Source organism: Protopterus annectens, chromosome 10.part0, assembly GCF_019279795.1.
Source record: "Protopterus annectens isolate FY-2018-M chromosome 10.part0, PAN1.0, whole genome shotgun sequence".
NCBI lineage: Eukaryota > Metazoa > Chordata > Ceratodontiformes > Protopteridae > Protopterus > Protopterus annectens.
Genome location: NC_056744.1, coordinates 54,515,541 through 54,541,991, shown reverse-complemented (window position 1 = coordinate 54,541,991; position 26,451 = coordinate 54,515,541). Strand labels below are relative to the sequence as shown.

The following is a 26,451-nucleotide window of genomic DNA, read 5'->3' as shown; positions in this document are numbered from 1 at the left end:
TACACAACTGTACTATATTTTTTGTGTTTCACTGTTGCAGTCATTACATTTGGGTAGATTCCCAAAGCTAAGGATGGGAGGAGGAATTTAGATAGCATTAAGCTATAAGGCCCTGCAAGACTGCAGTGGCAAAGCCGGCTCTGGATTTAGAGAAAATTGGTAAATGGTAATGCTTGGTGAAAGTATGTACAGAACTCCAGGTAGCAGCTTCTAGGATGTCTCTGGTAGGGACTCCTCTGAAAAAAGCGGCAGAGGTAGATGCAGCCCTGGTGGAATGTGATCTTATTCCTTGTGGGGTAGGTTTTCCATGGTGCTTGTAGCAGAAATGAATGCAATGGCCTATCCATTTACAAATGGTTTGCTTTGAAATAGTCTTCCCCTCTGCCCCTCCAGCAAAGGCCACCAGCAGTTGTTCAGATTTCCTTTGAGGTTTAGTCCTGTCCAAGTAAAATCTAAGTTGTCTGTGCACATCTAAGGAGTGCAGTATCTATTTCCCTTTGTTCTGTGGATTAGAAAAGAAGGTTGGCAAATGAATGGACTGATTAAGAGCCACACTGGATACCACCTTTGGCATGAAAGAGGGATTGGTCCTGAGGGACACCCTGTCCGCATGAAAGATGATGAAAGGCTCCACTGCCATAAGGGCCTGTAATTCAGATACCCTTCTTGCTGAAGTGATTGCTAAAAGGAAAGCTGTTTTCCAAGAAAGGAATTTTAACTCTGCAGTTGCAGCTGGCTTAAAAGGAGGAAGAGTGAGTTTTTCCAATACAAAGTTAAAGTCCCAGGCTGGAGTTGGGGCTCTCCTGGGTGGTCTTAAGTATTTGGCCCCTCTGAGGAACTCTTTGAGCAGTGGATGAGAAAAGAGGGGTGGTTCTGTGTTATAATGAGCTGAAATGGCTGAGGCGTGAATTTTGATGGAGGAAAAGGAAAGGATCTTGTGAAGCATCTCAGTTAAGTACTGAAGAATCTGAGGGAAATTGGGCGCTGCTGTGGCCATCCCTTGAGTTTGGTTCCAGGCACAGAATCTTTTCCATTTTTCAGCATAAGATTTTCTAGTACTAGGCCTCCTTGCCTCCAAAATTACATCCAACACTTGTTTACTGAGGGATGGTAACGGAGAAATTAGGTTATTAGCCAGGCTGCCAGGTTCAGGGTTTGAAGCTGGGGGCGCAGAATATAGCTCTCTTGCTGAGACAGCAGGGTAGGGGTCTGAGGCAGGTGCCATGGGGTCAACTGTGACACACTGCGCAAGAGGGGGTACCAGTGTTGGTGGGGCCAGTCTGGAGCAATCAATATCATCCTTGGTTTGTCCTGTTTGATCTTTAGTAGTACGGGAGGCAGAGGAGGAAAGGCATAAACGGATAGATTTTTCTAGCTGAAGGACAGAGCATCCACTTTCCAAGCTTGTTTGTGAGGAGTCCTTGTGCAGAATTTGTCCAATTGGTAGTTCTGGGGGGAGGCAAACAGGTCTATATCTGAGCTCCCCCATTTGTTGATCAACAATTTGAAAGTCTGTGGTTCCAGTTTCCACTCATGTGGATCCATGAGATTTCTGCTTAGTTCATCTGCCAGTGTATTTAGTTTTCCTGGCAAAAAATGAGTCTGTAGATGCACTTGGTAGCTCAAGGCTGTGTTCCACAGAGCCATGGCTAGTCTGCAGAGGGGGTAAGAATGGGTATCCCCCTGCTTGTTTATGTACCACATAACAGTGGTGTTGTCCGTCTTTACCATTAATTGTCTTGAAAGTATGTGGTCCTTGAAGGCTGTCAGAGCATTCTGTACAGCTAACATTTCTTTTTGATTAATATGCAGATGCATTTGACTTGGGTTCCATTTGCCCTGAATGCACTTCCCTGCCAGGTGATACCCCCCATGCATAGTCTGATGCGTCTGTTGTTAGGGTTTGGGTGGCAGGATGTAGAGTGAATGGTAGTCCCTTGTTTTGGTGGCAGGCCTCTGCCCACCAAAGAAATTCTAACCTTAGGCAAGGAATCATTGCTTCTAGATCCTGAGAATGTTGACACCATAGGCTTTTTAGATACCATTGTAGTTTCCTCATATGCAGTCTTGCATATGGAATTAGTAGAATGCACGAGGCCATGAACCCCAAGGCTTGCAGCATTTGCCTTGCAGATAGCAGGGTTTTTGTAGCCACTAGTTTGAAGTAAGTTGTCAAATTAATTTGTTTCTCTGGCGTGAGGAAAGCCATCTAGGAAGTTGTGTTCAAGCTTGCTCCCAGGAATATAATTTGTTGACAGGGTACCAGCTGTGATTTCTTTTCGTTTATGGTGTACCCCAGACAAGTCAGTACCCTTTGAACAAAGGCCAGATGACTCAAAAGTATGCCCTGGCTTTCTGCCTGAATTAGACAATCATCCAGATATGGGTATATTTGAATATTTCTTTGCCTGCAAAATGGAGCAAGGCACTTTGTGAATACCCTGGGCACAGTAGATAAGCCAAAGGGCAGTGCAGAGAACTGATAGTGCATGCAGCCTGCTTTGAAACGTAGGTATTTTCTGCAAGATTCTCTGATTGGGATGTGCAGGTAGGCTTCCTTTAAATCCAGTGTTGCCAACCAGGCATCCTTGCCTACCATGGGAAGCAACTGGTGAAGAGTTAGCATCTTGAATTTTGGAATCACCAAAAAGGTGTTTAGGACAGACAGGTCCAGGATAGGATGCCATGAGTTGTCTTTTCTGGGTACCAGGAAAAGTCTCGAGTAGAAACCTTGTCCCCTTTCCTCTTCTGGTACAGTCTGAATAGCCTTTAATCTTAAGAGAGAAAATACGTGCTTTTGAGCCTCTGCCCACTGATTTGGGGGTAGATCTGGCCAACCGTTTGGGGTTGGTAACGTGTGGAAGTGAAATCTGTATCCTTGGGAAACTATGTTTAAAACCCATTTGTCCTGGGTAATGAGTTCCCAATTTTTTGCTTGCAGAGCAATCTTTCCCCCGAAAGGAGCAGTCAGTGTTTGGAAGTTTCAATGTTAAGTCATTGAGACAGCTTACCATAAGGGGGAGTCTTACTACTCCCTAATTTGGAAGTGGGAGCTCCCCACTGCTTAGACCTGTGCGTACCCTGGGACTGAAGCCTGGGTGTTCTGCTGGTTCTGGGTTTGAACTGAGAAGGCCTGGAAGAGGCAGGAAAGGATCAATTTTTTTGAGGGCCAATGCCTACTAAATCTAGGAGACTGCACTTGTAAGAAATCTTTAACAGTTTGCATAGATTTAGCTTTTTCCTCCATCTTTTTAAGAACTTCTTCTGCTTTGTCGCCAAACAGGCAGTCCAGATTTAAGGGAGCATCCAGCAATTTAGTTTTAACATGATCTGGCAAAGATTGCTCCTTTAGCCAAGCATGCCTCCTAAGTACAGACCCAGTGACAGCAGCCCTGCAAGATGCCTCTAGTGAATCAAAACCACATTGCAAAGTATGTTTTCCAACCTGTTCAGCAAAATGCATTAAATCCTGTAAATCCTTATTTTCAGCACAATCAGGAATCAACATCATTTTCTGTTTAAGCAATCCAATAATATATGCTGCTGATACTTTAACATATGAAACTGGCAATTTAAGGCCCTGATGGCCAAGGTTGCAGAGGTGTATACCTTCTTACCCCATCTATCCAGAGCCCTGGAATCTCTATCAGAGGGGGTAGGATTTTTAGCAGTAGTAGCCTTAATGCCCTTGGGTCCCTGTGAAATGGTCTCTGGATCCGCAGAAGGATTTTTAAAAGGGAACTTGTGAGAATCAGGAACCCTGTAATATCTGTCAGGTTTTCTAGGAGTAGGAGGTAGAGAGTCAGGGGCCAAGCTAGATTCCGAAAAGGCGTAGTCAACAATGTTCAGAACAGGAGGGATAGCTAAAGGCCTGTGTTGGGGCAGAAGTAAGAAATCTCCAAGTCTCTTTTTAGAATCAGAGTAATCCTGGCTTTCCCAGTGAAAATGCTTCCGAAGACTATGCAAGGTTTCACCAAAAGTGAAACAAAGTCCTCTTGAGTACCTTGTTCCCCATTGGCCCTTTTTTTTTCAATTATAAAGGAATTCCCAATACTATTCTAGCATGTCCAAAGGTCAGTTGTCAATCTTCTCTCCGGTCCAGCTGGTGAATCTGGGAATCTTGAGGCAATGTTACAACTGCCTCATGTACACAGACAACCCTCTCCTCCTCCCAACAAATTCCAACACATGTGAGAGATGCATCCATATAGCCAAACTGGAAGCTAAGCTCTCTCAACTCAGTACTGGCGTAACCAGTCAGGAGGAGAAGGAAAGCACACTCAGTACAATTCCAGTCTCACATAGACCTACCACGACAGCAAACCAAACACATAAACACACAAAAACATACTCTGAGGCTCTAAATAAAAATCTGCCTAAGCAGCAGAGACCTCCAAAGCAGACACCCAAGCAACCGCTACCCCAAAACAAAACACGTGCAACACATAGCTCACAAAGCCAGTGTGCCAAACAGTCACAGCCCTTAAGGCTAAACAACACACCTGATACACTTGTAATAGGTGACTCTATCATCAGGCACACTGACGTCCTGCTCACCAGGCTGAACAAGGAGAAGGTCACGGTGAGCTGCCTGTCGGGCGCTAGGATCCGCCACATAACACAAGCACTCAGGTCACTCCAAGGCAAGTACAAATATGACTCAGTCATTGTCCATGCTGGTGTGAATGACCTGAGACGTACCTCCCTGGACTACATGAAAAGAGACATAGAGGAGCTCTCTGAGCATGTGGCCCAGGCCGGTGTGACCCTGACCTTGAGTAGCATCTTACCCTCACCAAGAATGATGCCACAATATGAAGACAAGATGATCAATTTCAACAATTGGCTTAAGTATAGGAGTCATTCAAAGGGGATCCAATGCCTGTCAGCCTGGGATGACATGCTCGACAAGCCACGATGCTTCACTAGGGACGGCTTGCACCTGTCACCCCTGGGCTTTCGGATATTGGCAAAGGCTCTTGCTACCCCCATAGTGCCTTTTTTAGGCAAAGCTCAAAAGACAAACCCACCTCCATAGGTATCACAAGAGATAAGAAACTAAGAGTAATGCTACTCAACGCCAGAAGTCTAAACCTCAAGATGCACGCACTCGAAACTCTCTTTAGCATGGAGAACATCGATATCTGTGCAGTAACAGAAACCTGGTTCAAGGCTCCCGAGAGCACCCCAGCGCTACCAGGTTATACCTCATACCATACTTTTCGGCCCCAAAACTTGGACCAACCCACAAAAGGAGGGGGAGTATCAATATTCGTCAAAGATACCCACACCTCCAGGTTGGTGGCACAGCACGAAGCATCAGAGACTATCCATGTGCAACTAACAGTGGGTAAACTGCCTTCCAGTTTATAGCCTGCTACAGACCACCCTCCCTAACCCAGGAACCCCACTCGGCCTTCCTGAGAACACTGGAAAATATGGTCTCTCCAAACACCATTATATTGGGCGACTTCAACTACCCAAACATAGACTGGGAGCATTACTCTAGCTCCAACACCCTAGCCCAAAGGTTCTTAGAATTTATAAACTCAAATGCTATGGAACAAATTGTTACCAGTCCCACAAGAGGGGAAAACATACTGGACCTGATCATCACCAACATGGGGACTCTATGCTCCAGACCAGAAGTGTATCCCTCACTGGTAAGATCAGACCATAAACTAATCTCACTGGATATTCACATCCCGACACCACCCCCTGCCCAGAAAACCACAGTGAAAAACTTCTCTAAAGCAAATTTCACACTCCTCAAAACTGAGGTGGAATCCTTCAAAGCCCCGGGCCTGTGGAAAATACGGCCCAGACCGCAGAATCCTTTATAAACGCATTCTATGAACACCTTCAGGAATGCATGGATCATGCGATCCCAAATATAACCAAGACCCAATCCTCCAAAGGCAGACGTCCTGTCTGGTGGACCCCAGCCATAAACAAACTATACAATAGAAGGAGGAAGCTACTAAATGATAGAGCAAAATTCCAAAAAGGGAAGGCATCTCTGATCAGTATTAGCAAAAAACTACGGGCACTCATAAAATCGTCTAAGGCCAGCTTCGAGAGAAAGATTGCACAGGACACTAGGGATAATCACAAGGCTTTCTTTAGTTATGTTAGGAACCTGGGTGGTAATTCCCAGATATGCTCAGAATTAGTCCAAAATGACAAAAAATACACCAAACCCACAGACATTGCCAACATCCTACCTGACAGGTTCAGCGCAAACTTCTCCCCCCCCTCCCCACCAAAAGGGCAAATATCTATCCCAGCAGAGTGCTGCCCCCCTGACATCTCGGATGCTCAGGTAAGAGCCGCCCTCTCCAAAGCAAAAAACACAGCATCAATGGGACCAGACGGTGTCCCGGGCTGCGTCCTACATGAACTCCAAGAAGAGCTAAACCCAAACATAAAACTACTGTTCAATCTCAGCCTTACTACAGGATATGTACCCAAAGAGTGGCGTACAGCAACTGTGGTCCCTCTCCACAAAGGTGGTGCCTCAACAGATCCTGGAATCGCCCCATAAGCCTGACTAGCTTGGTCTGCAAAGCTATGGAAAGGATCATCATGGACCTCATAAATAAAGTTATTGGGGACCTACAGACACTGGATCCTACCCAGTTCGGCTTCGTTAGGGGCAGATCCTGCCTCTTAAACCTGGTTGATTTCTTTGAAATAGTCACCAAGGCCATTGACGAGGGGAAGGTGGTCCACACAGCCTACCTGGACCTCGCAAAAGCCTTCGATACAATACCCCAACTCGGGCATTATAGATAAGCTCACCAGCTTAAATATAAACCCCTATGTCACTAGATGGGTTGCAAACTGGCTCAAGGACAGAACCCACATGGTTAGAATTGCTGGAGCCATGTCAGACTCCAAACCAGTTACAAGTGGCGTCCCACAAGGCTCAGTCCTGGGACCTCTCTTGTTCAGTATATATTTCTCGGAGGTACAGGCCAACACGGAAGGACTGTGGCTGACCAAGTTCGCAGATGACTGCAAACTGGGCGCCATAATCGACTCTTCAGCCGACACAAGCATCCTCCAAAAGGGCCTCATAGAAACAGACAACTGGTGCCAGAGCCATGGCCTCAAGCTAAACGCCAAAAAGTGTATAGTCATCACCTTTGGCAAAAACAAAGTGCCCACAAATTACCACATAGGTGGTAATCCATTAAGTACAGAAGAAGTAATTAGGGACCTGGGGACCCAAGTTGATAGCAATCTCTCATTTGACTCTGTAGTACCTGTTTAGCTGGATCAGAAGGCAGGGCATCAGGGGCTAAGCTGGATTCATGGAAAACATCATCCACCACTTCCAGAATAGGTGGGATGGCCAGGGGTCTGTGCTGGGGCAGGTCCAGAAACTCTCTAAGTCATTTCTTTGACTGTGGGTAGTCCTGAGATTCCCACTGAAAATGTTCCCTGAGGGAGTGAAGGGTTTCCCCGAAGGAGAGGTCTTCTGGAGGGGAGGCAGAGGGGATGGATTCCTCTGCATCTGAATCCTCATAAACAGTTAAGGAATGTTGTTCCTCTTCAAAAGCAGAATAATCAGATTCCTCAGACTCTTGGTCTGTCATAATTTCTGGAGAAGGGTGCCTTTTCCTCTTAAAAGTGGGGGCCTGAGTACCTCAGATAAGGGAGATGAGATCCTCTGCCATTTTAAGCATTTGAGCTTTGCGTGGGGGAGCAGTAGCAAGATGGTGGCTAGAAGGAGATTTCCTAGGAGCGGCCTGGCTTCTAGACCTGAGAGAATCCATTGGTCTCTGAGAAATGGTAGTCGGAAGAGAACACATCTTTTTTTGTCTGGAATTGGTAGTGCAAACGACCTCCTCAGAAGCCGGTGCCTGCGTTGCAGCTCCGGACCCAACCGAGGCAGAGACAGCCAAAGGCTCGGAAGACAAAGTGGATTTCTGCGGCTTACCAGACTCCGAAAGGGTCTCGGCAGAGGCCTGCATAGAAAGCGAGTCAAGCATCAGGGGCTGCAAAAGTGCCTCACTGAAGTCCGGAGAACTGATGACTTGCTTAGCGGTAGTGTGGTTGGAGCGCTTAGCCTTGTGTGGCCTGTCTCTATCTTTACGTTTTTTCGGAATGCTGACAGATTGTTGGCTGACGGATGCCATATCAGAATTCGAAGACGGAATACGAAAATAATTGCCTACAAAAAGAGCTCTACTGCGAATGGTTCTCGCATTAAAGAGGGCACAAAACTGGCAATGAGTACGTTGTGGTCTGGGCCTAAACAAATGATGCAGTAAGAATGAGTGTCTCGGTGTGGAATCTGCTTTCCACAGGCAAGGCAACTGTTAACTTTTTAGGACATCGGTTAGATCAAGAAAAAAGGGTCCCCAATGGGGTACTTAGCTTTAGATGTTTTCTGCTGAAATTCGACTTCTGGTAGCGACCGACCAGAACTGGTGTGAACTGCTTCTGCTATGGGTTCCACATCAAGAAAGACTGATGTAATGACATTGGCTGCCTTGCTTTATAGTACTATTAAAGTAATAAGGTCTTCAGCCATTCTTATCATTTATTTTTTAGGCATAGAGGCCTGACCATGCAGTCTGGACGTCAGTTTCCTAGGCATGGTTTGAGTTTTAGGCCTAGAAGAACAAGATGACATCGGTTTAATATGCAAGTCAGTAGGCCTGAATACACCGTCAGAAGCCGGTGCCTGCACAGCGGCTCTGGACCCATCCAAGGTAGAGACATCCGCAGGTTCCACAGTTGAAGCATCTCGCGGCATACCGGACTCCAAATGGGTCTCAGTAGAGGCCTGCGAATTCAAAGTAGCAGGTATCAGGGGCTGCGAAAGTGCCTCACTGAGTACCGGAGAACTGGTGACTAGCTTAGGAGAAGCATCGTCGGCAACTTTGGACCTAGGCGGCCCGTCTCTGTCTTTATCTTTGCGTTTTTTCGGAATGTCGGTAGTCGGGTGGCTTACCGAAGACATATCTGGATAATTGAACAGAGTACCAATATATTTAGAAGCGAAAATGTACCAATGACGAATAGTTTGTGGTTTAAATAAGGCACAAAACCGACAGTGAGGTACGTCGTGGTCAGAGCCTAGGCAAGGAATACAGTACAAATGAAAATCTTTATGAGGTATTTGCTTTCCACAAGAAATACAATTATTGACTTTTACTGACATCGGTTTAGAGCAAGAAAAAGTTTCCCCAATGGGGTACTTAGCTTTAGTTGAAGACTTCGGTTCTGAAACTCGAAAACGAAAATTTCAGGAGTCGGCCGACTGGCACTTGAGAACTGTTTCTGCTTCGGGCACCGCACAGCAAGAAAGACTGATGTAATGGTGTCGGCTGCATGCTTTACACCCCTGACTACCTGACATCACGGAAGATGAGACAGCAACCGACACAGGACCCAAGACTTTGATAATCAAGCTGACTGAGGGCTACTGCAAGCAGATAACCCAAATGTAATGACTGCAACAGTGAAACATGAAGAACATCAAAGACTGCAACAGTGAACACACTCGAATATCTACATTTATGTTAGGTGTACACAACTGTACTATGTTCTTCGTGTTTTACTGTTGCATTCATCACCTGTGGGAGGATTCCCAAAGGGTGGAAGGATAGGTAGAGTCTAGGTATGGGTCAGGAGGCCCTGCAGAACAGCAGAGGCAAACCCTGACCTAGACTTAGAAAAGAGAGGTAGTTGGTAATGCTTTGTAAAGGTATGGACAGATGTCCAGGTGGCCGCTTCCAAGATGTCCCTGCTAAGTACTCCTCCGAGGAAGGCAGTGGAAGTGGAGGTTGCCCTAGTGGAGTGGGTAAGGATAGACTTAGGGATGGGTTTCCCATGTAGTCTGTAGCAAAAATGTATACAGTGTGAAATCCATTTGGAAATGGTTTATTTGGAGATGGGCTTCCCCTCTGCCCCTGGGGCAAAGCTTACAAGAAGCTGGTCAGCTTTTCTGAATGGCTTAGTATGGTCCAGATAGTATCTGAGTTGTCTGTGCACGTCTAGTGAGTGTAGAATTCTTTCCCCCTTGTTTTGAGGCTTGGGAAAGAAGGTGGGAAGGCGTATGGCCTGGTTAAGGGTCACATCAGATACCACCTTGGGCATAAAGGAGGGACTAGTCCTCAGGGAGACTCTGTCTGCATGGAAAATTATGAAGGGCTCGACAGCCATGAGAGCTTGAAGTTCCGAGGCCCTTCTGGCTGAGGTAATAGCTAATAGGAAGGCAGTCTTCCAGGAGAGGTATTTCAATTCTGTTGAAGCGGCAGGTTCGAAAGGAGGTAAGGTTAGTTTCTCTAACACCTAATTCAGGTCCCAGGGTAGAGGAGGAGGTCTTCTGGGAGGAATGATATTAGAAGCCCCTCTGAGAAATTGCTAAATCAAAGGATGAGAGAAGAGGGGAGGGTCTGAATCATAATGAGCAGAGATGGCCGAGGCATGGATTTTAATAGAGGAAAAGGAGAGGCCACTATTGAGCAACTCTGCTAAGTAATCCAGGATGGAGGGTTGGGAGGTATTGCCCCATTTTGACTGTTTCCAGGAGCAGAATCTTTTCCATTTTCCTGCACAAGATTTCCTTGTGCTGGGCCTTCTAGCCTCTGTGATGATGTCCAGGACCTGTTTGCGTAACAGGGACTTCTTGTTAGTTTTCAGAATATAAGCCATGCTGAAAGTTTGAAAGTCTATAGGTCTGGGTTCAGTACCTTCTCCCTCTCCTAGGTCAAGATGTCTGACCTTAGGGGAAGCAGCTTCAGGGGCTATAAGGTCAGACTGTGCAGTAAGGGGTACCAATGCTGTCTGGGTCAATCTGGATAAATAAGGATGGCCTTTGGTCTCTCCTCTCTTATTTTGATCAGAACCTTGGGAATAAGGGGCAAAGGAGGGCATGTGCACAGAAAGAGGGAGCTCCAGGCGAAGGTCAAGGCATCCACCTTCCATGCTAGGAGGTGATGCTCCCTGGTACAAAACTTATGCAGCTGGTGGTTGAGGTGCGAGGCAAAGAGGTCCACCTCTGGGGTCCCCCACTCCTGGGTGATTTGCAGAAAGATTTCTCTGTGGAGCTGCCATTCGTGGGGGTCCAGTAAGTTTCTGCTTAGGTGGTCTGCCAGTGTGTTGTTGATCCCTGGTAAGTATTGGGCAATTAGGTGTAGCCGCATGGAGGTGGCTGTAAGCCAGAGACTCATGGCTAACCTGCATAGGGGGTAAGACTGGGTGCCCCCCTGCTTGTTGATGCACCACATTACTGTGGTGTTGTCTGTTTTTATAAGGAGGACCCCAGGTCTGAGATAGGGTTGGAAGGAAGCATTTTGCACTGCCATCATTTCTTTCTGGTTGATGTGTAAGTGAAGTTGCTGGGCATTCCAAAGGCCTTGGGTACACCTGCCTGCTAGGTGAGCGCCCCAAGCTACGTCTGAGGCATTGGTGGTTATGGTCTGGCCAGAAGGGTGGAAGATGAAGGGAAGACCCTTGTTCATGGCACAGGCCTCTGCCCACCAGAGAAATTCATCCCTTATGCAAGGGATCAATGGGAGAGTGGTTTCTAGGGACTGAGAGTGCTGACACCAAAGGTTCTTTAAGTATCAGTGAAGTTTTCTCATGTGAAGCCTGGCAAGAGGGATGAGAAGGATGCAAAATGCCATGTATCCCAGGGCTTGCAGGAACTTCCTCGCAGTGAGGTGACTTCTGGAAGCCAGCTGGGTGAAGTAGAGAGGCAGGAAGCTCTGCTTTTCAAGAGATAGGAAGGCCATTAGGGTTGCTGTGTCTAGCACAGCTCCCAGGAAAACAATTTTCCTGGTGGGATTTTACTTTGATTTTTTTCTTGTTGATGGTGAACCCTAGGGAAGTTAGGAGTTTCTTGAGAAAGAGAAGATCCCGGAGCAACTTTTCTTTGCTATTCGCCTGAATGAGGCAGTCGTCCAGGTAAGGGTAAATCTGTATATTTCTCTGTCTGCAGAATGCTACAGCTGGAGGCAAGCATTTGGTGAATACTCTGGGAGCAGTAGATAAGCCAAAGGGGAGTGCAGAGAACTGAAAGTGCGGATTGCCTGCTCTGAAGAGCAAGAATTTTCTGCACGATTCCCTGATGGGGATGTGGAGGTAGGCATCTTTTAGGCCTAGTGTCACCAGCCAGGCATTTTGTGTGAGCATAGGCAGAAGCTGCTGCAAGGTTAGTATTTTGAATCTGGAGACCACCAAGGAGGTGTTCAGTTTGGATAGATCAAGGATGGAGCGCCAAGTGCCCTCTTTTCTGGGAACAAGGAATAGTCTGGAGTAAAAATCTTTTCCTGTTTGATTCAGAGGGACAGGTTCTACTGCCCCCTGGGATATTAGTATTTTTACCTGTTTTAATGCCTCTGCCCACTGTTTTGGGGGGAGGTCTGGGTACTCTCTTGGAACAGGGAGTTCGCTGAAGGAGAATCTGTATCCCTGAGAAATTATTTTTAATACCCAATAGTCATTGGTTATAGGGACCCAATTGACCTTGAAGAGGGTGTACCTTCCTCCTAGTTTTAGATGAGTGAAAGAAGGGCAGAGGGGGGAGGGAGAGTCATTGTGAGTGCTTGCCATAGAAGCTTGGCTTAGAACTCCCTGCCGTACAGGTGGAAGTGGTCCATTGTTTGCTTCTTTGCTGGCCCTGGGATAGGGGCCTGGATATTCTGTCCCTGCGAGGCTTACCTTGGCCCTGTCTGCTGGGTGCAGGGAAGCCCAGTGCTTAGAGGGAAGTTCCTGCTGAATCTGAGTGGTTGAACTTGAAAGAAATCTTTTACTGTTTGCATAGATTTTGCTTTGTCTTCCATCGTTTTAAGCACCTCTTCTGCCTTTTCCCTAAATTCCCCAAACAGGCGTTCCTTATCTAGGGGTGGATCAATAAGTTTAGACTTGAAGTAATCAGGGAGAGGTTGTTCCTTCAGCCATGCATGTCTTCTAATAACAGATCCTGTCACTGCTGCCTTGCTACCAGCTTCTAGGGCATCATATCCACATTGTAATGAGTGTTTGGCCACTTGACAAGCAGAGTGTAATAATTCTGCCACGTCTTTTGAGTTGGCACCGTCAGGAGAGGTAGTAATCTTCTGTTTTAATTGTTCCAAAGTGTGTTGTTGATATTTTAACATATGGAACTGACATTTGAGTGCTCTGATAGCTAAGGTTGCAGAGGTGTATACTTTCTTACCCCATCTGTCCAGAGCTCTGCAGTCTTTTTCAGAAGGAAGAAGATTTTTGGTAGAACTAGTCTTAGCTCCTTTGGATCGCTGTGTAATGACCTCAGGGACTGCAGTAGGATTCCTGTACAGGTATTTGTGAGAATCCGGTACTCTGTAGTACCTGTTTAGCTGGATCAGAAGGCAGGGCATCAGGGGCTAAGCTGGATTCATGGAAAACATCATCCACCACTTCCAGAATAGGTGGGATGGCCAGGGGTCTGTGCTGGGGCAGGTCCAGAAACTCTCTAAGTCATTTCTTTGACTGTGGGTAGTCCTGAGATTCCCACTGAAAATGTTCCCTGAGGGAGTGAAGGGTTTCCCCAAAGGAGAGGTCTTCTGGAGGGGAGGCAGAGGGGATGGATTCCTCTGCATCTGAATCCTCATAAACAGTTAAGGAATGTTGTTCCTCTTCAAAAGCAGAATAATCAGATTCCTCAGACTCTTGGTCTGTCATAATTTCTGGAGAAGGGTGCCTTTTCCTCTTAAGAGTGGGGGCCTGAGTACCTCGGATAAGGGAGATGAGATCCTCTGCCATTTTAAGCATTTGAGCTTTGTGTGGGGGAGCAGTAGCAAGATGGTGGCTAGAAGGAGATTTCCTAGGAGTGGCCTGGCTTCTAGACCTGAGAAAATCCATTGGTCTCTGAGAAACGGTAGTCGGAAGAGAACACATCTTTTTTTGTCTGGAATTGGTAGTGCAAACGACCTCCTCAGAAGCCGGTGCCTGCATTTCAGCTCCGGACCCAACCGAGGCAGAGACAGCCAAAGGCTCAGAAGACAAAGTGGATTTCTGCGGCTTACCAGACTCCGAAAGGGTCTCGGCAGAGGCCTGCATAGAAAGCGAGTCAGGCATCAGGGACTGCAAAAGTGCCTCACTGAAGTCCGGAGAACTGATGACTTGCTTAGCGGTAGTGTGGTTGGAGTGCTTAGCCTTGTGTGGCCTGTCTCTATCTTTACGTTTTTTCGGAATGCTGACAGATTGTTGGCTGACGGATGCCATATCAGAATTCGAAGACGGAATATGAAAATAATTGCCTACAAAAAGAGCTCTACTGCGAATGGTTCTCGCATTAAAGAGGGCACAGAACTGGCAATGAGTACGTTGTGGTCTGGGCCTAAACAAATGATGCAGTAAGAATGAGTGTCTCGGTGTGGGATCTGCTTTCCACAGGCAAGGCAACTGTTAACTTTTTAGGATATCGGTTAGATCAAGAAAAAAGGGTCCCCAATGGGGTACTTAGCTTTAGATGTTTTCTGCTGAAATTCGACTTCTGGTAGCGACCGACCAGCACTGGTGTGAACTGCTTCTGCTATGGGTTCCACATCAAGAAAGACTGATGTAATGACGTTGGCTGCCTTGCTTTATAGTACTGATGACCTGACATCAGACTACAGGTGAAAGCAGCCGGCACACAAAAACATTGACTCTGGTATTCAGGCTGGCTGAGGACTACCACATCAGGGATAACCCACAGGTGATTGCAACAGTGAAACACGAAGAACATCAAAAATTATGCTTCCTAGTGTATTTAGTACATCTGAAAAATCATTCAGACTGTAATAATCCTGTGATTTTTTCCTCATATTTACTTCTGCTTTTTGATTTTTTTTTTTGCTTAGATGCCATTGTACAAACTGATCTTATAAGTTTGACTGTGCTATATTTGCGGTTTCATTTTTTTTTTTCATTCCTGTTTTATTTTTCCTAGTACTGGGAGATTTTCTGCTTAGGTCTCCTCTGTAAATGATTTCACACAAACAGGCCCATTATGGTCACCAAATATAAAGAAAGAAAGAAACGAACAAATAAATAATTGGACTGAGGGCCGTGTATAAGGAATAAGCATCTACATATAAATGACAGACGTGTGTGTGTGTGTGTGTGTGTGGGGGGTATTTATTGCTGCATTTTATCTTACCTCTGTCATTCCGGATCTTGCTGTTACATAGAAAGGGATCTTTTTGTCACAAAGAAATCTCTGAAATACTGAGGGAATGGGATATGACAACTGTTTCACTTTTGCCATAATTTTCCCCTTATTATCTAATTCATTTAATGCATCTACAGTTGGTTACCCTAAGTCTTAAGATAGCAATCGCATCCAAAAACAACAGCTTTAAAATATCAGGCAACAGTTGCACTTCAGCTCTGCATGAATCTTAATAAAACAGCTCTAACTACAGAACTTAGTTGGGTATTTAATGCATTATAGGTGCACTGTATACATGAGAGTCTGATTTGTTAACAATACTACCTTACAGCTGAATATTACTTCAGTATTATATCATGAATGTTAAATAGCTGACATCTCTACCAGGGTGGAAAAGGGATGCATCCAAATAACACACCTGTCCACCACACAGACTCTGTTGGATGACAGATGTAGATGGCAGTTTCTGTTTTTTCTTGAAACTTTCCATGAGAAAGGAAAATTGATGACAGCGCTTCAGCTTCCCGTACATACCCTGAATGTCAGCAGAAGCTCTATTTACTCTAACTTTTTCAGGGTAGGAGGCTGTGTATCTGAAGTCTTTCCAGATGCCTGTAACAAACTGTGGAAAGACTCAACGAGAAGGCAGGGCTAAAGCTCTAGACATCTCAATAATCTGTCTTTATCTAGGGAATAACTCTCCTTATATCGCCATCTATTTAATTCATGCAGTAAGTTAACATTTTGTCAAAGTGAAATCTCTTGTATGTAACCAAAGAATGCAAGATCTCCAAATAAGAATCCGTACTTAACAAAGATTCTAGTTTTCTTATATCCAAATCTTCCTCCCCAAAGGAAGACAAAGGTAATTTTTTTCCCTTTTCTTAGAAATGAAAATGGCCAGCAAACCTGAGAGATCATCTATGTGAAAAACCAAATCAAATTCTGACAGGGAGTTTTATACACTGACTACCATAGTATTAACTACCATAGACCCTTACCTCTGCAAACTTCACTCACCTAACCACTGACAACTGGGGCGACCCGAGATAAATATGGCAAGGCTTGTAAAGGCTCTACAGCCATTAACCTAGTAACCTCCTATGAACCTACGACTTGTGATGGATCAGCATATTTTGAGCCAGTATATGTTATATGGCCTGTAGAGCCTCCAGAGTAAATCACTCTAGTACTTGCAAATATACTAGCACTAGGGATGCATTGACTGAGCCAGTGGAGAAGCAATGTTTTTTTTAAGTTTAACTATTTTCTCTTATCTCCCTCTTTCTTTTCTCCCTTTTTGTACATGCATGAGGTATTTCAATCATTCTTGGAAAAAATCTTTAAACATTTGAAACATCTTCTACCTTTCACTAACATCTCTCAATCTTTTTAGTGTCTTTATGTTCTAACAGATTTAACTTTCGCTAGACAAGAAAACTGCCTAAACCATCTTATTTTTTTTTAATCTATTATCTTTAGGCATTTCAGATTGTCCCTCCTTACACTCTTCATGGTATCTAAAGGTCTTGTTTTTTACCTTCTTTTTCCCCTCAGTTTCTTTACATTCTTCGCATTATAAGCTCGGATTCACAGATGATGCTATACATTCTAATATTTAGGAGATCACTTCATGGAATAGCTCACAATTTAGAAAACACACATTATGCACTGACTTAGAATCCTGACATCTTCGCAAGTGTTGTGTGAGGAGTTAAATGTCTATGAATCCCAGTCTTAATTTTGTTAAATCTAGCAAAGTGTTCATGACAAATGGTGTTGTGCAGGGCCCCAAGGAGAAAAAACAATGTAGATGGATGTCTTAATGAGTTATCTCTCTTCTCCCAAACTTAAAACTGAAAGGTTACAAAGGACTTTTATAAGAAAATCTGAAGGAATGTCAGAGTTGCCATATACGGAAATACTGACATACTCAGTTTGTTTCATTAAGGCATAAATGGGTTGAAATGATCTTATGAATGTTCATAATGTTTCAGGTCATCAGCTTATAACTGAATTTTATATGTAAGTGCTTGGGGAAGAATAGAAATGACAAACATGTTCTGAAGACATGTAAAATTTAATGGTTGCCTTTCAGAGAGACAACTCAAGCACTGGGACCCACTAGCTGAATTCTTAAGAACAAAAAATCGTGCTGCTACACTTGAAGCTAATCTGCATATTAACTCTGCTAAGAAATGTTATAATATTCAGAAGGTACACCACTTGGACTTTGGGGTTACTTGAATTTTTGCCTAAAATCTAATCACTAAGACTGAGAGAAGCAACATTACTCGGGCAATGACCTGAATATATACCCAATTATTAAAAAAAACTTTGGGACAGGCTACCTGATTGTGTTCATTATATACTTTATAGTTAACTTTAAGAAATCCTAGTCTCAGAATGTTACCTTCGGATCTGGTCTGCTTCTTCTCTGGTCACCACTATGTCTGTAACAGCTCTTCCACACTTTCTAGGTGTGCAACCTATAGAAAATTAAAAAGTAAAGAAGATTTAAATATGATCAGGCTTCTTCATCTTGTTCAACATGAAGCCACAAGATGTTATTCTGGTATGAAACTAGGCCAGGATTATGACTCACATTTGTGCACTAGCCAGTTAATAGAATGCTAACATTTAGTTTATGACATCTTTGGAAATATGTGAAATATTCAGTAGAAAAAATAAAACAGCAAGAGTTAGACAAATATGCTCTTGACATCCCAGAAAACAATGCCAAATTGTCTAGGAGGTTATCTGTCAAACACTAAGTTCTTATCATGTGACAACTGGTTTTATTACCACAAAAAAAATTCTTTAAGTAATTAGTATATACGTGCACTCCAGAGTTTTTTTTTATGTGGCATCTAAGCTGGTCATACTAAAAAACACTTATGAACAATGCCATTCTTTGAGTATAAACACCATAACAGCAGATGTTTAAATTAACAGATAATTTGTGCAGGACAAATAATACTGATTGGGATCAATTGCAAGGAGAATGCCTCATATCCCTTGATACTATTTTTCTATAAGATCTGGTTATATTCTATCAATGGAGATATGCTAACCCTAACAATATACGCAATTATAAAGGCAAAATGGCCATGTCAATGGCACAGACCACTTTGAGTCCGTTGTCTACAGTGATAACATTCAGACTGACAAAGTGCAGTGCACACTAAAGTATATAAGCAGACACGTCTGAAGCTTTTACTAAGAAATGTGAAAAACATTTAGAATATTGTTTTATATATATATATATATATATATATATATATATATATATATAAATGTGCAAAGTTCAAGCCTGCATAAGTTTTGTATTGTGATACTGTACATAATTTTCATTATACTTTTGTTCTGACATTACACAAGGAAGTACAGTTGTGTGATGTACTCACCATAACACTGTACACCTAACCATTTATCACAATATTTACTTGGGATATACAGATTACTCTCTTTTTTACTCACTGTTGTAAAAAGATGTAGCCAAGAGGTTGAAACTAGCTGTCTGTATAAATCATGCAAGCGTAGGCCCAGCCCCCACCCCCAGGGTGAAGTGTTAAATTCAGAAACCATGCTGCTGATGAAGATGCTTCCACTAAATTTTCAAAGATTTACTGCAAAAACACTTGCATACTGAAAGATTAGCCCAAAGAGTAGAGTATCACAACAGGTTTAAGTTAACACTTCCCCAGCATGAAGTGGTGAAAGTAGAAACTTTCTCTGTCTTGGAAACACCATGCTGTTACAGTATCCAATTGTGTGTGTGTGTGTGTGTGTGTGTGTGTGTGTGTGTGTGTGTGTGTGTGTGTGTGTGTCTCTGCACACGTGTACATGTCTGTCACTGGAAACTAATAGAGTGTCACACAACCTCACTGACCTGTGGCCTGAAGTTATTAGATGCTAATAGACTATGAAAAGGGAAATCTGCCCTTTATATGCACTGCATGGGACAAGGAAGAACACTTCATAGCAGATCTTGACCTCTTATCTGTGAAAAGGGCCTGTCCTGCTGAGCTGAGAGGGGGCACTGGGCTGCTGCCTTTTTTTAAACTGGCTTATGCTATCAGGCTGCCTTCTATTAAAAGGCCACCATATCCAACCTGAGAAGATTATTAGCTACTTATGAGTTACCAGAAAATAAGGTTCTAGACAATGGTACTGAGATGGCAATGCATAAATTACATAATTTCATTAAACAAAATGGAATCCTCTTATTTATCTTATTAATATGTGTTCCAGGGCATCCAGTAAACAGTAATTTAGCAGAAAGGAGTTCCTGTCTGTAAGAGCAAATGAGGAAAACATATGCTAAGGCTGAGGTTTTATTATGTCAAGGTATTCTCTCTACTCTAATGTAGAAAGATATCAGAATTAGTACACAAGTAGCAGGGATATGACAGCACACCTGACATCTGGGGAGGAGGTAAAAAGACCCCAGCAAAAATGCATTAAAGGTATTACAGTTTCAACTTTCAGTGTGTGTGTGTGTGTGTGTGTGTGCACGCAATGTGTTTGTACTCACTTCTGATTCGGAGCAAGCAGAAATGAATGTTCAGATATTGAAAGCTGGCATGAATAACTATCAAATACAGAATTGAATGTGAAAGATAAAATGTGGTATCCTTGCTGCAGTATAGGATCGTGTTTACCTGCACAAATGATCGATTACCAGAACTGTTGCAGAACAAACATGTAAAAAAAGAAGTTATGTACTTACCATAATGTTCCATGTGAGTTGTTCATCTCGCCTTCATTCTTACAGATGGGTTTGGAGCCGATCCTTGGCTCCGAGTCAGCCTAATACAAAGCTCGAGGTCTTCAGATAGTTTGAGGCCAAGTCCCTATCCCATGATGCACCTAGAGTTACCTCAGATCTTGTTTGCTGCATATAATAATACCATATGTCATTCTATCACTCCATAAGAGAAAGCTATAGAAGGGTCGAGCAACCAGGAAGAATCCAGCATCTCGGTCTTCGAAAAACCCTGGAGGGGGTAGGAGGGTGGGAAGTAAGAATAAAGGCGAGATGAACAACTCACATGGAACGTTTATGGTAAGTACATAACTTCTTTGTGTGAAGTTGTTCTATCTCGCTGTTCATTCTTACAGATGGGTAGTGTCCCAAGCACCATCTATCTCGGGTGGCTCACGGGAGTATGTTTTTCAGGACAGTAGACCCAAAGGAGGCCCTGTCAACTTTGTAATGAGTGATAAAGGTATGAGGTCTTGACCAAGTGGCTGCTGCACAAATGTTATCCATAGGAAGTCTGGCAGAAAAGGCAGAGGATGTAGACACTGTTTTGGTGGAGTGAGCCTTAATTTTATGTTGTAAGGGCATATTAGCAGCTGAATAAGCAAATGTGACACAATCAGATAACCACTCAGACAGAGTTGTCAGAGTTGTTTTAGTCACTGGCATACCTTTTCTGAAGTCTGAAAAAGAAACGAAAAGCTGTTCAGATTTTCTAAAATCTTTTGTTCTATCCAAGTAAAATCTGAGCTGTCTATGAACATCAAGTTTGTGCAGCATATATTCTAAATTGTTGGAGTGATTGGGGAAGAAAACTGGCAAATCAATAATTTGATTAAGATTAGATTCAGTGCAAACTTTAGGCAAAAAGGAGGGGTTAGTTCGAAGTGAGACTCGTCAGCATGGAAAATCAAATAAGGAGGCTTAATGGACAAGGCTTGAAGTTCTGACACTCTACGGGAAGAAGTGATAGCTACTAAAAAGATAGTTTTCCATGACAAAAATTTGAGGTCACATGAGGAGGCTGATTCAAATGGAGGGAGAATAATGTGAGAAAGCATAAAATTTAGATTTCATGGGGTACAGGGAGATTTCACAGATGGTCTGAGATGAAAGGTCCCTTTGAGAAAGGCTTTGAATAGTTTGTGTGACAATGTTCAACCCTTCAAATCCAAGGTGAAAATTAAAAATGGCAGCAAGCTGAACATGAACTGTTGCTGCTGCAGCTCCTTTGCTGAAAATCATAGTCAAGAACTCTAAAATGGAGGACATAGGGGCTTGGTAGGGATCAATGTTGTTTTGAGAGGCCCATATAGAATTTTTTTTTTTCTATTTGCTAAGGTATAGCTTCCTTATAGAGGATTTCTAAGAGGATATGAGAATTTGTTTCATCTCATTAGAAAGGTTATGGAACCTGGCTATGATGGCAACTGGAGCAGCCAAGCTGTCAGTTTCAGGGACTGAAGAGAGGGATGACGTTCCCCCGATGAGTGCGTCAGAAGATCTGGAACTGGGTCCAGAATCCAAGGGTCCTCCAAAAGATGAATTCGAAAGAAGGGGAACCAAATCTGATGAGACCAATGAGGGGCTATCAGAATGATGGTCCTTCCCAGGGCTTTTGCTTTCTGTAGTACCTTGGGTATCAACGGGATTGGTGGGAATGCAAAGACGAGACCCGGAGGCCAATCGTGTACAAGTGCATCCCTTGGGGTTTCTCTCAGAGGGGGAATCAGGGCAAAGTAGCTTCTGCATTTCGTGTTCATGTGGCTGGTGAAAAGGTCGCAGCAAGGCTGGCCCCACCTGTGGAATATCCTGTCCGCTATTTCTTTCTTGAGGGACTACTCATGAGGCAACAAAATTGCTCTGCTCAGCTTGTCTGCTATCATGTTGGATTTCCCCAGGATATGCATTGCTAACAGAAAGCGCTGGGTGGACATAGCCCACTGCCATACTCTTAGGGCCTTGCAACAAAGGGGGTAGGATCTGGTTCCTCCTTGTTTGTTCAAGTACCAGACCACTGACATGTTGTCTGTCTGAATTGCAATTGTACCCAAAGGAAGAGAGTCATGGAAGTACTGCAACGCTAAAAGTACTGCTCTCATCTCTAGGACATTGATATGCAGATGTGTCTCTTGATTGGTCCATGTGCCTTGGGCTGTTCTTCCCTGAAAATGCCCCCCCACCTATCAGGGAAGCGTTCGTGGTCACTGTGGCTGCTGGTGGGGGTAGGACAAATGGACGACCTATTGTGACATGAAGAGAGGTCAACCACCACTGAAGATCCTTTTTGCATGAGTTCGTGATCATTATAAGGTGAGACATTGGGAGCTCTTGGTAAGACCATTGAGTGAACAACAGCCTTTGCAGAATCTGCATGTGCATGTGACCAAGCAGTATGGTCAATACTGCAGCTGCCATCATGCCTAACAATTTTAGTACTTCTGATGCTGGAGCCTTGTTTTTGGATATCAGATTGCGGAACTGCTGACGGACTAGTACGACTCTTTCTACTAGAAGTCTCAATGTGGTGGTTGTGGTGTCCAATTCTGCTCCGATAAAAATGGTATGTTGCGATTGCGACAAGGCAGATTTTTCTGAGTTGATTGTAATGCCCAGCTGACTGCAGAGTGAAAGAGTGGTGACCCTGGCCTGAATGAGTTGATGCCTGGTGGTGGCAGTGAGGAGCCAGTCATCTAAGTACGGAAACACCTGGAAGCCTAAACGTCTCAGGTGAGCCATGACCACTGCCATGCATTTGGTGAACACTCTGGGGGTTGTAGTGAGACCAAAGGGCAGGGCTCGAAACTGGTAATGATTGGCTTCCAGCCGGAAGAGCAGATGATCCCTGGATGGTCTGGCCATTTTTATGTGGTAGTACCCATCCTGGAGATCTATAGAGCACATCCAATTGTCTTTCCCTAAAAAGGGAAGTATCGACTGAAGCGTGACCATCCGAAACTTCTCTTTCTTGACAGATTTGTTTAGTCTGCTGACGTTCAGTATAGGTCTCCAGTCCCCTGTCTTTTTTGGAACTAAAAAAATCTTGAGTAAGTTCTGGATCCTATCTGGTCTGCTGGGACTGGTTGGATGACTCTTTTTGTTAGCAACGAACAGACCTCTATTGTTGCCTGTTCCCTGTAACTGGGTGGAACGTCTGGGATTTTTCTTGTCAGTGGAGGGGGTGTGGCAAAAGGAATAAAATATCCGCTGGAAATGATACTTTGTACCCAGTTGTTGTTTGTTATTTTGAGCCAAGCATCTGGATACAAAGATAAGCAACCCCCGACTGCCTCCAGAGTAGGACAGTCAGGCCTCCTTTCAGAAGTGCTGGTAGGGCTTCCCAAAGAAGTGATCTCTGTCGCCCTGGTTTTGCAGACCCCCTCTGCCATGACGGCGGTGTCTTCCATTACTGCCCCCTCCTCTGCCCCTAGAGGGGGGTTCACCACGTGTGTCCTGAAAGGCTCCTTGGGCTTTTCGGAACCAAATATTTCCTCCCCTTTGACCCTTGGGGTAAGGTCTGGTAGGGGTGGAAAAACAGACTCCGACGGCAGAGTTTTTCCTTCCTGCTCACACCTGGTTAAAGTTTCCTTAACTTTGGGCCCGAAAAGGGATGAGCCATCAAAAGAGGTATTTACAAAGGATGACTTGAAGGGCTTCACAAAGGAACACAAGCGCATCCAGGAGCGTCTCCTAAGAGCAACTCATGTACCCACTGCCCTGCTTGTTCCATCAGCTGCATACGAAATGAGGTGCATGGAAGAGTTAACTATGGAGTTGAGGGTAGCAAGCTGGAAGGCAACTTTATCTGAAGCTCCTGCAGCTACTGTACCCTGAAGAGTATCTCCCAGCTCTTTAAGGAGATCACTTTGCAGTCTAGTAAAATGGGTTAGATAGTTGAGCGAACGCAGTGCAAAAGTTGCTGAACTGTAAGTGCGCTTCCCATATCTATCCATGATCCTAGAATCTCTGTTAGGAGGATGGATAGAAGAGGAAGTTTCTGAAATTTCCTTTTTGGTGGCTGCCGCCACCACCATGGCATCAACTGGCACACCCTTGGTCAGAAAGGATTTGTCCTAGGGAGCAGAGATAAATTTATTAGGCCTCCTGGGGACAGGCTCCATGGTGTTCGAACACTCCCATGCCCTTCGTGAGACCAGCTGCATAAGCTCATCAAAGGGCGGAGACACCCAAGAGGTGGAGGGCTGAGACCCGAAAGCCTTCAGGAGAACCGACTCATCTTCAGTAGGGTTGATGGACTGCCAGTTGTCCCTCTGGCTAAGGATTTCTAGTATATCAGCAAATGAGATATCCTCAGAGAGGGACCGTGGGGACCCTTCTGATTCATCCAAGTCGGTATCAGATGTCAGGGACTCCTGTGAGGAGTCTAGATGCTTCCTCTTTCAGATTCTATTCCTGGGAACCTCATCAGTGAGGGCTTCTGGTGAGGTTTCGGAAGAGTAGGGGTCACCCAATGGGGCTTTTTGAGGCTCTGGGTCTCTACGCTTGGCAAGGATCTGTGAAGCAGAAGCAGACACAGGCACTTTAGGGAAGGAGGAAGCCGGACCTGAAGTCAAAGATGTCTTAGGAGACATAACTCTCCATATGGCTTCAAAGGCACCTCTGCTCGGATGTGGAGGGACCGACAGACCGAGACAACCGTCGATACCTCTGGCATTGGGACAGTGGGCTCTGAGCCAGAGGAAGGAGACGAGCTCATCCGAGCCGAAGCCCCCAGAGACAGACTCAGAACCGACAAGTCAGTCCGACTATCCTCCCCGGACCTGACCAGAGAGTGTCGGCTCCTAGATTCCTCGATTGGCACCGAGGACATCAGAGTAAATGGAGCTGAAGACACTGGAGCAGACGTAGACTCCGAAGGCTCCACGATCAACAAGTCCGACTCCTCCAGCTCCGGAGGACCTGGCTTGGAGGAGGAAGAGAAGTAGCTGGTAAAAGAGTCTTCTGTTCTGAAGCCACTTGGGTTGGAGTTGATAAGAATTTAGCAAAGGCGGTACCTGTAAAAGCTTCTGCGCCACACGATCCACATCCAAATCAGAAAGGCTAATCGAAGACCGAGATGAGTGGATTGAAGGCCGTACAGACTGTATGAGTGGAGCTTTAGGCACTTCGGATACCGGTTCCAAAACCGGGGACCTGCTCCAAAAAGATAAGACAGTCGGCTCTGAGGTCTGTGGAGCCGATGTCGAAGACTTTTTAGATTTCTTAACCTCAGATGTAGATGTCTTGGAAGACTTTGAAGCCTTACTGGATCCATCTTGGTCGCTCAAAGCCTCTTGGAATCAAGGTTTAAGTAAACCTCTGTCTATCAATTTTCTCTTTCTCTCCTGGAGATCCCTACAAGAGAAAGAATAACAGATGGAGCAGCTTTCCTGGAGATGCAATGCTCCCAAAACAATAAACACAATATACGTGACTGTCAGTGACAGACATTTTCTGCCCACATTTAGGACATTTTTTAAACCCTGACTTAGGGTGTTGTCTTTATCATCAGCCATTTCAAAATGCACAATGTTAGTAGGGTGATGTAAAAAAATAGACACACCCAACAACAATTAAACAACAACAAGCCTTCCTAAAACTACAGGCTAAATATTAATTGGCAAGCACACACACAAAACTATTTGTTTAAATGGTAAAGAGTAAATATAAACAAGTTGTGACAGAAGTCACTATATAAATGCACACAACAATAATATAGCTACTAATGCACACACTTTTATCTAAATTCTACGGTAAAGTAATTCACAGTTGTGACAGAAAAGTCACTTTTTAAGTCTAAGACTAATCTAAAGCTATCAGTACACAACTAATTTAAGCACTAAACAAGGCCTAAATAAACGAGGCCAAGAGAGCTAAATACTACATAAAGAGCACACCAAGGGAAGTGAACTACACAATATCTATAAGAGCTTATCTAAATATCTAAGATACAAAACAGAAATTATTTATCAAATATTTTCAATAAAGAAAGGTTTTACTGGCCCGAGCTAGCGAGAACCTCTGATCTATTGCAGCGGCAAACTAGATCTGAGGTAACTCTAGGTGCATCATGGGATAGAGACTTGGCCTCGAGTTATCTGAAGACCTCGAGCTTTGTAGTAGGCTGACTCGGAGCCGATCCATCTGTAAGAATGAAGGGTGAGATAGAACAACTTCACATACAAAGTTTGACCTGAGTAAATTAAATTTAGGCATTGCCATAAGGCACAAATGGTATCTTCAGATATTTTACAATAAGTGCACGAAGGAGAGGTCAATTCAGAATCAGTCTTTGTACCGTTGAAATTCAGCTGAGACACATTGCAGGTATAACAACTGAAAATGCAATGCTAGTCTCATTTCATTTAATGATTGCATGCATCTTCTGCAAAATGCAGTGTGATCAAATTATGACCAGAGTGAACAGGAACATACCGCTGTCTGCAAGTTTGCTTATAATTGCAGATATTCAAGAATAACTCAGTGTAAGAGCAAATCATTACATCTGGGTTATAGCCCACATAACATTATTTCATCGTGATCAACT

The 26,451-nt window shown here is 44.2% G+C and overlaps 1 protein-coding gene across 2 annotated transcripts in view; it reads right to left on the bottom strand.

Annotated features, from left to right (window-relative positions):
• Nucleotides 1-26,451, bottom strand: part of OGFOD3 (2-oxoglutarate and iron dependent oxygenase domain containing 3) — a 964,739-nt gene that overhangs the window by 523,115 nt on the left and 415,173 nt on the right. For both annotated transcript variants that reach the window (XM_044085017.1, XM_044085018.1), the window contains one exon: nucleotides 17,553-17,628. In XM_044085017.1, the coding sequence (XP_043940952.1) occupies nucleotides 17,553-17,628 (76 nt within the window). The remainder of the gene's footprint in view (nucleotides 1-17,552; nucleotides 17,629-26,451) is intronic.